General features: G+C 39.6%; 1 protein-coding gene across 1 annotated transcript; it reads left to right on the top strand.

The window, feature by feature from the left end:
- The first annotated feature begins 743 nt into the window (after positions 1–743).
- LOC103132472 (BCAR1 scaffold protein, Cas family member) lies at positions 744–12,542 on the top strand. The gene is made up of 7 exons (XM_016667413.1): positions 744–891; positions 2,607–2,756; positions 4,367–4,462; positions 4,727–5,104; positions 7,312–8,184; positions 9,319–9,408; positions 11,126–12,542. Exons 1-7 carry the CDS (start codon positions 817–819, stop codon positions 11,669–11,671), a joined length of 2,208 nt encoding a protein of 735 aa, XP_016522899.1. The 5' UTR covers positions 744–816; the 3' UTR covers positions 11,672–12,542.
- Positions 12,543–13,025: the final 483 nt, after the last annotated feature.

The following is a 13,025-nucleotide window of genomic DNA, read 5'->3' as shown; positions in this document are numbered from 1 at the left end:
TGTGTATGTGCGACAGAAAAAGAAAGGGAGACATCTGGATTGAAGCCAACTGCTGCCAATTGTGCTGAAAGCCTTTTTGACAAACAGGATGACTGTTCTTGTGACACAGAGAGGGAACAACTCTCTGCTTTCTAGATTGGGCCTGGAACTTAAAAGGATTCATTTTGAGTCATTCATTTCAGAAAAAATACCTTTTAAAAAATGAATACATATATTTCCACTATGGAATTTTCTGACAGTTCTCTAGTTGTATGGTTAGTCATTTTAGAATGGACTCATTTATTGGCCTTAGTTATGGATAAGGTCAGGACTGATCAACATGCTGTGGATGATAAAACATTGGTTCTTTACAGGGAAATTTATATTTACATGGATTTACTTTGAGTTATTTGACACAGAAGGTATAAATATTGTGCATGAGTGATGGTCAACACAGAGAAAATGATTGAAATCACAATTTAGTATCAGTATTTGATGTGACCGCTTCAGTATTAAGCAGTGCTAATTTTAGCATATATTGATATTTAGTAAAAGAACTTAGAAAAGAATTTAGAAAAGAAGATTATGATTATTTTATGTTGAACTTCAAACTCTAGAAATTGAGCCTTCAGTATTACAGTTGTGTATTTAATAAGTATTTTATTAATCAAATTTGTATATCGCCATCATCAAAGTGAAAAGATGTTTAATATTTTCCTTTCAAGACATTCTCATCGAATGAAGAAACCTATATTTATTAATTTTTTAACGGTTTGTTAATAGGGTAGTTTTGTCAGTACATTCTGCCTCAACCCATTGAGGACATTGTTGATCTTGATGTGGCCTGAAATGACCATGAGTTTTCTCCCCTGGTCTAGATACACATGGTGGTCTCCTTCTTCGGTTAATCTGGTAAGGGATTTAGTGAGAACAGTTTAGTAATGCTTAATGAAAAACTTAGTTTATTGTGTCAAATATTGGTATTTAGTAAAAAATACAATTGATTATGATTAATTAATTATAACTATAACTTCTAAATAATTTGATACATTTTCCTAATGGTTTAGGAAGCATCATCAGACTAACAGGAGAAGCAGAAACATGAACTTGAACACTGAGATTTCCCTGAATAAATGTGACTCTCTGCTTCGTACATGAAGATGTTGTGAGGTTCCATTTGGTCATGCGTTGGGATTGCTGAGGCTGACAGGTTGACTCTTCACTCAAACCATATAACACACAGTTTAAACAGGAGCACAATAGGTCAGCCTGGTTCCCACGACAACTATGACTGGACCCCTGCTCTGTTGTTATTGGCTGTGTTTTTTCTGTATCCGCCCTGAGTTGTGATGAGACAGAACACCTTTAGTCTCAGTTCATTCAGTGTGAAGACAATAAATTCCCCTTCATAGTCAAAGATGTACAAGTTTTTTTCTCTCAGGAACTATAATTCAATTCTAGAATTGCGTTGCTGAGGGTGGCAACACGTTGGTGGAACTTTGTACTTTAACTGAATTGTTTTATTTTTCAAAACTTCACGCCTGCCTTCCCAGGGGAAAAATTGCTTTCTTTTGGATAACAATTTCTTCTGTGTGTAGTTGGACAGATGCTTGCCACTATTTTTCATACTTTGCTATGTTGTTATGATGTTTAACCATAACAACAAGGTGTTTTACAACAGGGAACAGCTGAAATAATACCACAACTGAAGGCAGAAATCCCAGAGGAGTTTAAAAGGAAAGCAGGAGCAAAGAGAAGAGGAAGAAGGATAAAGTTCAAACCATCTCTACCACCCATCATAATGGGCAGCATGAGAGTGTTAGCTAACAAGACAGATGAACTTCAAGACCTGACAAGGACTCAGAAAGAATATAGGGAATGCAGAGTGTTGTGTTTTACTGAGACATGGCTGCAGGATTTGTTTTGTGCTAATGTCAGTGATTCATCAGCATCAGAACCAGGGACCTAAAAAGGCTCAACAACCTGATAAAGACTCTTCACTCAAACCATATAACACACAGTTTAAACAGGAGCACAATAGACCAGCCTGGTTCCCACGACAACTATGACTGGACCCATGCTCTGGTTCTGGTTCTGTTCCGGTTCTGTTCTGTTCTGTGGACAACTATAGAACCTCTGGAGATGATTATGCAAAGAAGGATTCTTCATAAAATTAAGAAAATTATGGACAATGCTGACCATCCTCTTCATGACACTATCTTAGAAAAGCAGAGTGTCTTCAGTCAGAGGCTTCTTCAAATTCACCGGAATACAGACTGCTACAGGAGAGCTTTCCTGCCAACAGCTATCACTATCTACAATAACTCTTTGAAGAAAATTAATTAACATTACAAGCGAGATTAAATGTTACAACATTTAATCTCGCTTTGGGATCAAGAATTTTGAATTTGAATTGAATTTGAATTGCTCTGACTTGGCTGTTGCCTTTGCAGGTTGTCATAGTGACATAATTATATGCTGCTCATGTGTCATAAAGTTTGGACTTTGATTTTTTTTCTTTTTTCATCCCTGTTGCTCAGGCTGATGCAGGTTGTATGATTATAAACACTATTATTCTTCTTATTTGGAGTCTGAACTGTGTTGTGTCCCTGTGCTGCTGTGTGCAGGTGGTTGTTCCCACTCGAGTGGGACAGCTTTATGTGTACGACACAGTGAAAGCTGACAAGGACGAGTATGACGTCCCACCCAGACATCAGCCACCGGCCCAGCAGGACATTTATGATGTTCCACCCACCCGCCAGCAGTACAGCACCCAGGTCAGTGTTTATGTGTGATTGCAGTGAAAACTGTTTGGCTCAATGGGCTGATATTCTGGTGAACTGGCTAATACCAGTTCACTTTTTCAACTACCATTCAACTACGAACCAATGGGGTTCGCTGCTGTAGAACCCCATTGGTACTTTCTTCAGAAGTCCACCTATCAAAGTATTATAGCCAATTTTACAACTTCAGTTTTTGTAAACATTCTCAAAAGCAGTTGATTCAGATAAATAACTATTATTATTACAGTTTTTTTTATGAACATCTAGTATAGATTTGCCCAATTATAAACACACTTTGCAAAACACTGTACACACTGACATCCTTTTCACACTGAAATCGATCAAAGACTTTCAAATGAACACACCTGTGACCAAAATGAATAAACTCAGTGACCACTTGTGTATACACACACACACACGCACGCACACGCACACACGCGCACACACATACGCACACAGGAGAATAATGAGGGGCACACAAATCAGGTTAACAAACTATAAAAAAGGTAATCTGACTTTAATAGAGATTTATAGACTACTATGAGGCTGGATTTAACCTGAGTACATGAGAAGAAGAGGAAGAAATGTCATTGGTCACATGACTGCTGTCAGTGTTTCAGGGCAACATGGGGTAATGATACCCTTTTTTATTTTATGTATTACAGAATGGGGTCCTACAATGCTGAGCTCATTCTGCGACAGCTTCAAACTAAAGGGACCAGATGAGACGCATTGTTTTTTGAGAGAATGTAACTTTTCATTTTTATGCTGAGCTCTACAGCTGACTTCAGCAGCAATTCCAATTTACAGTACTACATATTTTGTTGTTTCCTCTCTTCCTGAACCCCATGGAGGAGTTCTTCTCAGCAGAGGGGTGGACTGTGTATGATCTCTGGCTGGATGTTTGATGGCTGATCCACTATCAATCGTCAGCCTTAAACGAAAATCAACCTTTTTGACCATAATTCAACATTAAATTTACATGTTTTGCTACCTGGGATCACATTGTCCACAAACAGTCAGTAATAATATTTACAGACAAGTGAGAAATGTACAGAAAGCCGTCCACTGTTCCCAACAAATTGTGCCTAATTTAAAAGCACTCCCAATAATAAAATCCCAGGTAGAAAAAGTCAACCTTTTTGACTATAATTCAACATGGAATGAACATCCTTTGGCTATTTGGGTATTCAGAGCTTATATTTTCCTAAGTCATAATTTATGTGTATTTCAAAAACTATGCAGTTGATGTTATTAGTCAGTGTAAAATGGAATTCCTCAGATTACTAATCAGTGGGGATGTTTTATCCAGACTTTGCCAGTCAACTCCAGAATTATTTCAGTTTATGCTGGAGCGATAATCTGTCCTAATTCTCACCCCAACCTCCCCAAATGGAAGTCAGAAGCACAATCTTTTGTGTAGCTCATATAGAGAGGAAATGGGCTTAATGATACTAATAATCATTGAACTAAGAGACTGAAAAATGTATAAACATTACAAGGTGATAAATGTGAACATTTGTGAATGTGTGGTTTTGTGTTGTTCCAATTTCATGAATGCTGTGACAAATTATTTACAAATTTTGTCTTTTCCATTTTTTTAGGTGTATGACACTCCGCCTATGGTGGTGAAGGGGCCATCTAGTGGTCGAGACATATATGACACCCCAGCAACCACAGACAAGAATCCCCAGCAAACTGTAAGACTCTTGTTGGGCTGTACAATATAACTATTACCTGAAGCTGCTGACCTTTAGTTGTCATTAATTAACTGCTTCTCCTGAAAAATAACCACAACATATTGCATTTCTAAGCATAAGTATTTGTATTTACCGGTCATTTCTATTTCTCAGTCATTGTGTTGAGCAGTTCTATTTTTTGATATCATGCAAGAACACAAAGAACACTAAATACGAGGTTTGGACCAAAAATGTGAGTGTATGTTGGTTCTTCTGTCTCTTCAGGTGTACAACTTCCCCCCCTCAATGAGTAAAGATGTTCCTGACGGTCAGTTAATCAGAGAGGAGACCTATGATGTGCCACCCCACTTTGTCAAATTGAAGCACCAAGTTCCCACCGGTCCTGGCCAATACCAGCACAACAACGTTAGTGATGATGATGAGCCGCTCATTCCAGAAGATGTTTATGATGTTCCACCTCCTATTCTGACTGAGAAACATCACCGGGGGGAAAGGGTTGCAGTCAGCCAGGAGATCTACGACATCCCAGCCACCCTGCGTGGCGGAGGCCTCCCCAGCCAGGATGTGTACGACTTCCCACGGGAACGAGAGGACAGAGGCAGCGAGAGGGGAGACCAGTATGTCTATGATGTCCCGCCACAGGTAAGGATGCTTCAAGGTGTGGTCCATTTTATCTTCATGCAGACATTGTAATGAAGTGTCCAGGTTATTCTAACACATGTCGATACTTTTCAAACATTTTTGTGTTGCTGTTAACAGAGTTTCTTAACTTACAGTTGAAATTATCTTTACTGCATAGATTCAGAAGTTTTACTTTAGCTTAGCTCAAACACATAGCTTTTGTGGAGAGTCTGTGAGTAGTTAATATCTTACAGTGCTTTGTTATATATCATGTGAACTTTTTCACATTTTGCTAAGTTGTAAACTAAAACTTAAATTGTATTATTGACATTTAGTGTTATACACTCTAAAAAATTATATTTGGGCTGTAGTTCTGAACTTATTTACATAAATCTCACTTTAGTGATGACTAAGGGTGCGTTCACATTGCAGCCTGAAGTGACTCAATTCCGATTTTTTTGACGTAATGCGACCTGTATCCGATCTTTTCATGGCAGTGTGAACAGCACAGGTCGGATTCTTTTTCGAATCTGACCCATATCCGATACGTATCCGATTCAAATGCGACCTAACGTCCAGGTCGCCTTCATCCGAACTGAACATCACTGTTTCTCAACAAATCTCACTATTCTGCGTCCTGATACGTGCAAGTGGGAAGAAAAACAACAACCATGACGGACTATATAGGGATTAAGTTGTTAATATGCTGCTCCGGCCGGATAACAACTTCAAATATGTAAGCTAAGCTCCACCTTTAGCCTCCATGTTTACTTCCGCAAACACTGAGCACTTCTTCTTTTTATGGCAGTTGGCAGAACACTGAAAACGCTGACGCTATTGCGCCCTCTACTGCGCATGCGGGACACTTTCAGGTCGTTTGCCCGTTTACACTGCAGAACGCATGCAGGTCGCATTTACTGGCAGTGTGAACGGCCCAGCAAAAAAATCGGAAATGCCAAAAAATCAGAATTGAGTCACTTCAGGCTGCAGTGTGAACGCACCCTAACTTATATTTTTGTGTGGAATTAACCTAATAGATACACATTTTTAACTTAAAAGAACTTTTTACTTTGACTTTACTTGAAACAATTAAGTTCAGTCGAGAGGCTAAACCTTTCCTCTGTCCATATCCCCCTGAATGCTGGCTCGGAGTTCAGTGAAATTATTGAACATTCTATCAGACGTATTTTCTATTGATATTGATGATGTGTGTATTGTGGTATATATTGTAATAGATTTGTCAACCGCCTCTGCTAACAGTCTCAGATTGAAAAAGAGGAAGAGGTTTGGATAAACCCGGTGAGGTAGCCACACCGGTATATGGATAAAACCAGACCGTTCTACAGCAGTTCTAGTCTCTAAAATGTCGCACATCTGACAAAAATTGTTTTATAATTATAATTTTACATATTTTAAGTTTAATTTTTGGGCCCTAAGAAAAGTTTATCTCCACTGATAGTGGTTCTTAATTCTCTCTGGGTCAACTAACTACGACCAGCAGTAAAAATGGCCAATCAAGCACATTTATTTCATTAGAAACTTAAAACAGGAGTGTATTGGGGACGAACTCCCAGTACAGACTGAGAGTGCTAAAGAGAATTTTATATTAGTAGTGTGTATGTAAAAGATTTAATGAGAACTAAATCGCCAGAAGTAAAGAATGAGTTCTGGCTTTTCCGAGTTCATCTGTCAGTTTTAAATAACAGGCTGCCATGAAGATGCTTGGAAGTTTGTGTTGCTGAGAATTCTCTCATTTCCCACTCAGAATCTTAAGTCTAACTTTCCTTTATAAACTGAAGTTCTGTTGCAGTTTAAAATATCTTTCCATCTAAGGTAGTATTTATTTATCAAAAGAAAGTATGAGAACCATTGCTGTAGAGAATTAGTAAATTATTACTGATTTGGTTTGAGGCTTGAGAAGTTTCATGGCAGCCTAAATATATGACATGTAGTAGAGTGGAGTAATGTGACAAGCTGTTGGCTCTGTTCCTAAATATTCTACCTTATTTCAGATCTAGGCTGCATCAGGTGCTCTCTAGTGTAGGTAAGAGAGTCACTATCCAAATGGAATAAACTTTTAAAAGTTCAGCCAGTCCTTCTATTACTCATTTCATGGCATTTAACAGTCCAGTTTCTTGATCAGTTGTTCATCAAAATGTAAATCCATTACTGTTAATATATGTACATGATTTATGAAAGTTGTAATCAACATCCACGTTGTTCTCCAGGTTGTCCGTGATGCCCAGTCCAATGCTGAGGAGCTGACCATGTCGTTTAAGCGCCTCTCTGCGTCAAGCACAGGAAGCACACGGAGCAACCACTCTGCTTCTTCGTTAGACATGGTTCCTGTCCGGGACACGTCCTCACTTCCTGCCTCCGGCTCCATCCAAGGAAAACCGCTCATGCTGGACCTTGATCAAGCCATGGAGCGTCTGTCTCGCCTACAGCAGGCTGTTGAGTCCAGTGTTTCCCTCATGATGTCATTCATCACAGGCAACTGGAGGAGCCCTGCTCACCTGGATGGAAACCTCACAGCCATTCATCAGGCTGCTGACCGGGTGCGAGCCACTGTCCGAGACTTCCTAGAATTTGCTCGAGGTGCTGTGGCAAATGCTGCCCAGGCCACAGACCGCTTGCTGCAGACCAAACTGGGTCGGCAGGTTGGAAAGATGGAGGAGGTCTTCCAGAATTTGATTCGGCACAGTCAAAGCTTAGACAGCATCTCATGGTCACCCACAGCACTGTCCACTCCGACTCCAGGAGGGGATGACTTAGATCAACTGATCATAACAGCGAGAGGTATCCCTGATGACACCAAACAGCTGGCCTCCTTTCTTCACGGTAACGCCTCACTGCTCTTCAAAAGGACAACCCGGCAGCAGCAGCAGCTGCCCCTCCCTCCAATCCCTGGGGAGATTAGTGGTCACATGACAGGATCAGGTAGTGGAACCTACCAGGGAGGGGAGAAAGTGCATATTCAGTCACGGCCCCTCCCTTCTCCACCAAAATTTACATCTGCAGAGGAGGAGGAAGGAGTGGACAGACCATATGAGGTCACAGAGGAAGGCTGGATGGAGGACTATGATTACGTCCATCTACAGGTACATTACTGCCACACAAGAAGTTGAGCTAGAAAATCTATTATGGCATAAGTCTCTTTTACACAATACCTTCTGTCCATATCAGTGGAATGCGTTAAATGATCGTTACGTATGGCGAGCTCTTTTACTCACATTACACCATTTTACCTAACCAAATAAGAAAAAATATATTGTAATATTGCTTCACATGGCATCACAGATGACAAGATCTATATTTTGCACCAGGTTGTGTGATGGATGCCAGGTGGTGTAAAAATACATTACCTGGGATTCATTGCACCATCTGCTGTTAAAAATCTGTTATACTATCTGTTATTTAGAGGAAGTCCATGCTTGCTGCCTGCTATCTTTGCTTTTTAATGCAAGATTTATTAAATAAACTAAACAAGAAGAAGCTTCCTAAAACCACTCACAAACTTATGGTTGTGGCTGAAACTGTCTTGTTTTATTGGTTTATGTATCTAGAATTGAATTGTTTGATTCAATGAAGTAGTTTTTGACAGAGATAAAAAAAATCTATATATTGTGATAAATTATTTTGATAAAATAGCAAAGCAAAAAAAAAAAGAGTGAGTTAGCACAAGTCACTACACTTCTGACGTGGGAAGGTGACACATTCCTCTGGTAGTTGGATTTTTTTTTAGGATCAGGGATCTTCTTGTCTTGCTTGCCCATACAGAGAGCTGATTGGGGCAAGTTCCATTTGCACCTGGTATCATAATGGACACCCAGGGATGTATTTTTACACCATATGGCGTCTTTTGCTTCACCTGGCATAAAATATAACACAAATTTGGATACAGGGTGGCATAGTTTTATGCCTTTTGTTCTGGATTTAGCATACCAACAAACTGCTATAATGTGAGTATAAGAACTAAGGAATTGGGTCTTTACATCTCACAATACATGTTCATGCCTGTGTCACAACAGCCTGTACTTCATATTGCGGAGATGAAGAGAGAGGTCAGTCTGAAAATATTGTCCCCAAATATTTTCATTTTAATTTAAAAAGAAAACATTAAGTAGGCTGATACAGAATTTTGTGGTAGAGGGAGCAATGCTATTGCAGTTCTTCTAGTCTCCAGTAGGGGGAAGCAGAAGCAGTAATGTAATATGTGTGTTTTGGTTTGAAAGGGAAAAGAAGAGTTTGAGAAGAATCAAAGACAGCTCCTGGAGAAAGGCAACATAATCAGACACAACAAGACGCAGCTAGAGCAGCAACAGGTTTGTGTTCCTCTGTTTAACAAATCTAAAGGCATTATTAAGTTATACAAGACTGGAAAGAAGAGCTGATAATCAGAATTTCCTACATCTGAAAAGAGATATCTTCACACCCCTTATATTATTTTAGATTTTGTCATGTGATAGACCAACACAAAGTATTGCATATGATTAAATTGAAGTAAAATGCTTTCAAAGGTCAGATATGTATTTATATCCAGTCCCACTTAGTCACGACTTCCTGTGGGAATCTTTTAGTCTTTAGTTGTGTTTCTGGTAAAAACACAAGTTGGTTAAACTGGTAAGTTTAGCACAGCTAAGTTGCTAAGTTGCTCAGACTGAGTCTGATTGGATGGGAAGGGTCTGTGAAGACCCTGCTGTCTAAGATCTGGCTGCCACCATCCTGCTGGAACCCAGTAACTGTCCACTGGAGTGTGTATTTCTGCACCTTCTCCAGACTTCTCACAAACCTCTTGGCTGCTGCTCTGATCATTGCTTTCTCTGTCCAGTCTGTCAGTCCAGATGAACGTCCATTTCCTGGCAGGTCAGCAGCTGGTCCATCCTCTCTCCATGCCCAGGTGAAGGATTGATCAGAGCTCTGGGATGTTGTTGTAGAACCTAATCAAGGCTTAATCTTCCCAACTCTCCCTCTGACCTTTCTGCTGGGTTCCATGACGATTTTTGTTCTCTAATGTTCCTAGCAAACATTCACAGAACATCTGAATTTATTTATGGACCCTATTTGCTCAGTAGGTAGCATGTGAAGGCAGATGGAAAATGAGGCCTGTCACAATAATCAATAAATCAATTTATCACTTAATAAATTAAAACAAACTCAATCATTTACATTTGCAGGATTTATTGTTTTTCTCTTTTCTCTCTTTCTACCAAAAACTTGATGACAAAAGTCTTCAGATTGATGCTTTATTCTTAACAAGCCCTTTTTTGAGGGACAGTTTTCGTTGCAAATTATAAAGTTACAAAGATTTTATAATTTGTTTTATTTGTTTCTGTTGTTTTAATTTATTTTCAATATTTAAAATGTCTTCCAGTTACAGTGTTAAATGTTCATTAGAATTTAACATTTATTGATTTTTGAGAATGTGTTCTTGCATTATCATGCCATTACCATTATATTACTTCAAAATTATTGCAAAACAACAAAATTATTGTCTATTGCAATAATTTCTGGAACAATTTATCGTCCAATAAAATCTGTTGTGACAGGCCTGTGGGGAACTGCCTTCACGTGGAGATGCTCCAATATTCACACTTTTATTTGTAAAAAGTCACTGAACACCAGGTGTCTTTCTTCCTTTACCATTGTACAATACTTTGTGTTGATCTGTTTTATAGAAGCTCAATAATACACTAAAGTTATGACAGTAAAATGATAATCCCTTTCATTCAGTGGATACATTGAAATTTATTCAGTTGATTCATTTCAGTGAAATTCTGTCTAGTTTTTGAATTTTTTCAGCCATGGTGGTAAAACAGGACAACGTATCAGCCCAGAGCCTCCTGTTGGGTTCAGAATTCTAGATTCAGTTTAAGAAAAATAAATAAATAAACATTACTTTTATTATCTTAGGAGACATAGCTTTAAAAAAATGTTTGAACATTTACCTGATTCCTATCTGTTTCTGTGTTTATGGCTGTCTAATCATTTGTGATCCTTGGTAAAATGTTGCTCTTTTTTTTTTTTTTTTTTTTTTTTAAGATTAAACAATTTGAGCGACTTGAGCAGGAAGTGAGCCGGCCAATAAACAATGACATGACAGGCTGGGTTCCTTCTCTCCACCATCCTCTGGCCAACCAGCTGTCCACGAACGGCGCCGGAGAGCCCCCATCCTCCAAGCTGTGTCACAGTGACCACCAGCTCCTCCTCTTCTACCAGGAGCAGTGTGAGCAGAACATCACCACGGTTACCAATGCCATTGATGCCTTCTTCACCGCCGTCAACTCCAACCAGCCGCCAAAGATCTTTGTGGCACACAGCAAATTTGTCATCCTTAGTGCGCACAAGTTGGTGTTCATTGGGGACACACTATCACGCCAGGCCAAGTCTCCAGAGGTGAGGGGTCGCATGGCCCAGAGCAGCAACACACTGTGTGAAAAACTCAAAGACATCGTAATCAGTACGAAAACAGCCGCGCTGCAGTATCCGTGTGCTGGAGCAGCCAGAGAGATGACGGAGAGGGTGAAGGAGCTGGCCAGCTGCACGCAGCAGTTCAGGATGGGCCTGGGCCAGCTGCTGCTCATGTAAGAAGCCAAACCCAAACTGTACTGCACTGTTCCACACACAGCGGTGGGGGACCGGAAGGGAGCTGGGGTACGTCCTCTGAGTGGACGTACCCCACTCAGAGTACAGGAGTGTGATTGGACTAAATCCAGGACTTTTTATCAGTTTAATCCTGAGACGCAGCAGTAAGACTTTCTGGAGTCCTTGTTCACTGGAGTTGAGCCGTCATCTCTCTTCCCATTCTCCCTGTGCTCACTGGGATCATTCCTGTCTTCGACTTCTCTAACTAAACAGCAGTACAGGAACATTATGGTAGGTGGGCTGTAAAATAACCAGTGTAAATAGTTATCTTCCCTGTTTAGAGAGACGAACAGAAAGAACAATTCATCGAAAAATAACACTAAATGTTCCTTTTTTTAAAGAAAAAATTATAAAATCATAATTGTAGCCTAAGACCATATAAATCATTATTAATATTGCCTCTACTGTATAATTATGGCTCTGTTTCTTGATCTTTGTATCATTATTGGTAGGGATGTATAAATTCCAGATGTTATGTATAGCTCTATGTTGTAGTGAGTGCCTCCATTCTCCATCCCTGACACACATCTTTCAATGTCACCTGATGATCTGTGGTTGCCCTGTTAACTCTGTGTCGAAAGTGGCTCATGCTACGATAGCTGGTCCACCTGAGTGCCGCTGCTACCCAAAAGACACCCAAAGCCCTGAAGCTGCATGTGCAGCTATAACGTTATAAGTGCCATCTCACAGGATTTTCTTTTTTTCTTTTTTTTTTTTGACAAACTGTATCTATGTTGTTTTGTAAGAGGCATGTATTCAACTAAAGTGTAAAAGGTTAAAAACCAATGTAATTAAATCTGCTTTATGTCTTTCTTCTTGTGGTTATGATGAAAACATTGACAGCAGCTGAGCCTCCAGAGCAACGTTCCAGTCAATGACAATGTAACGCTACAATCAACTGTGGAAAAGTTACAAACGAATGTTCTTAAAAGTTTAATGATTTAATATTATTTGTTTCAGAAGGAATAAATATGTGACACAGACTGGAGACATCTGAAAGCAACCTTTTGTAGACAATAACTGATCTAAAGTTACATTTAAAACAGCAGATCATCACTACCCAGGTCAATTGCTGTTTCAACTAAAATGTTTAATTCTACATGGAAAAACATTTAGTCATGGAAAACCAGGGGTGAAAGTAGTTTTTAAATTCTTTGGGGTACTATGACATAATGTACCCCCATACATATATATATATCCATCCATCCATTTTCTGAACACCCTTGTCCCTCAGTGGGGTCGGGAGGGGTGCTGGTGCCTATCTCCAGCTAACGTTCCGGGCGAGAGGCGGGGTACA

This window comes from Poecilia formosa, unplaced genomic scaffold (assembly GCF_000485575.1).
Source record: "Poecilia formosa unplaced genomic scaffold, Poecilia_formosa-5.1.2 Scaffold1073, whole genome shotgun sequence".
NCBI classification, from domain to species: domain Eukaryota; kingdom Metazoa; phylum Chordata; class Actinopteri; order Cyprinodontiformes; family Poeciliidae; genus Poecilia; species Poecilia formosa.
Note: the sequence above shows the minus strand (reverse complement) of the source record. Positions and strands in the feature narration are given on the sequence as shown.

Excerpts from the sequence above, each read along its gene's own strand:
- LOC103132472 (XM_016667413.1), top strand. The coding sequence starts at position 817 with ATGTGGCCTGAAATGACCATGAGTTTTCTCCCCTGGTCTAGATACACA. Across the intron at positions 2,757-4,366 it reads GCCAGCAGTACAGCACCCAG|GTGTATGACACTCCGCCTAT; the intron begins GTCAGTGTTTAT and ends CCATTTTTTTAG. Across the intron at positions 4,463-4,726 it reads ACAAGAATCCCCAGCAAACT|GTGTACAACTTCCCCCCCTC; the intron begins GTAAGACTCTTG and ends CTGTCTCTTCAG.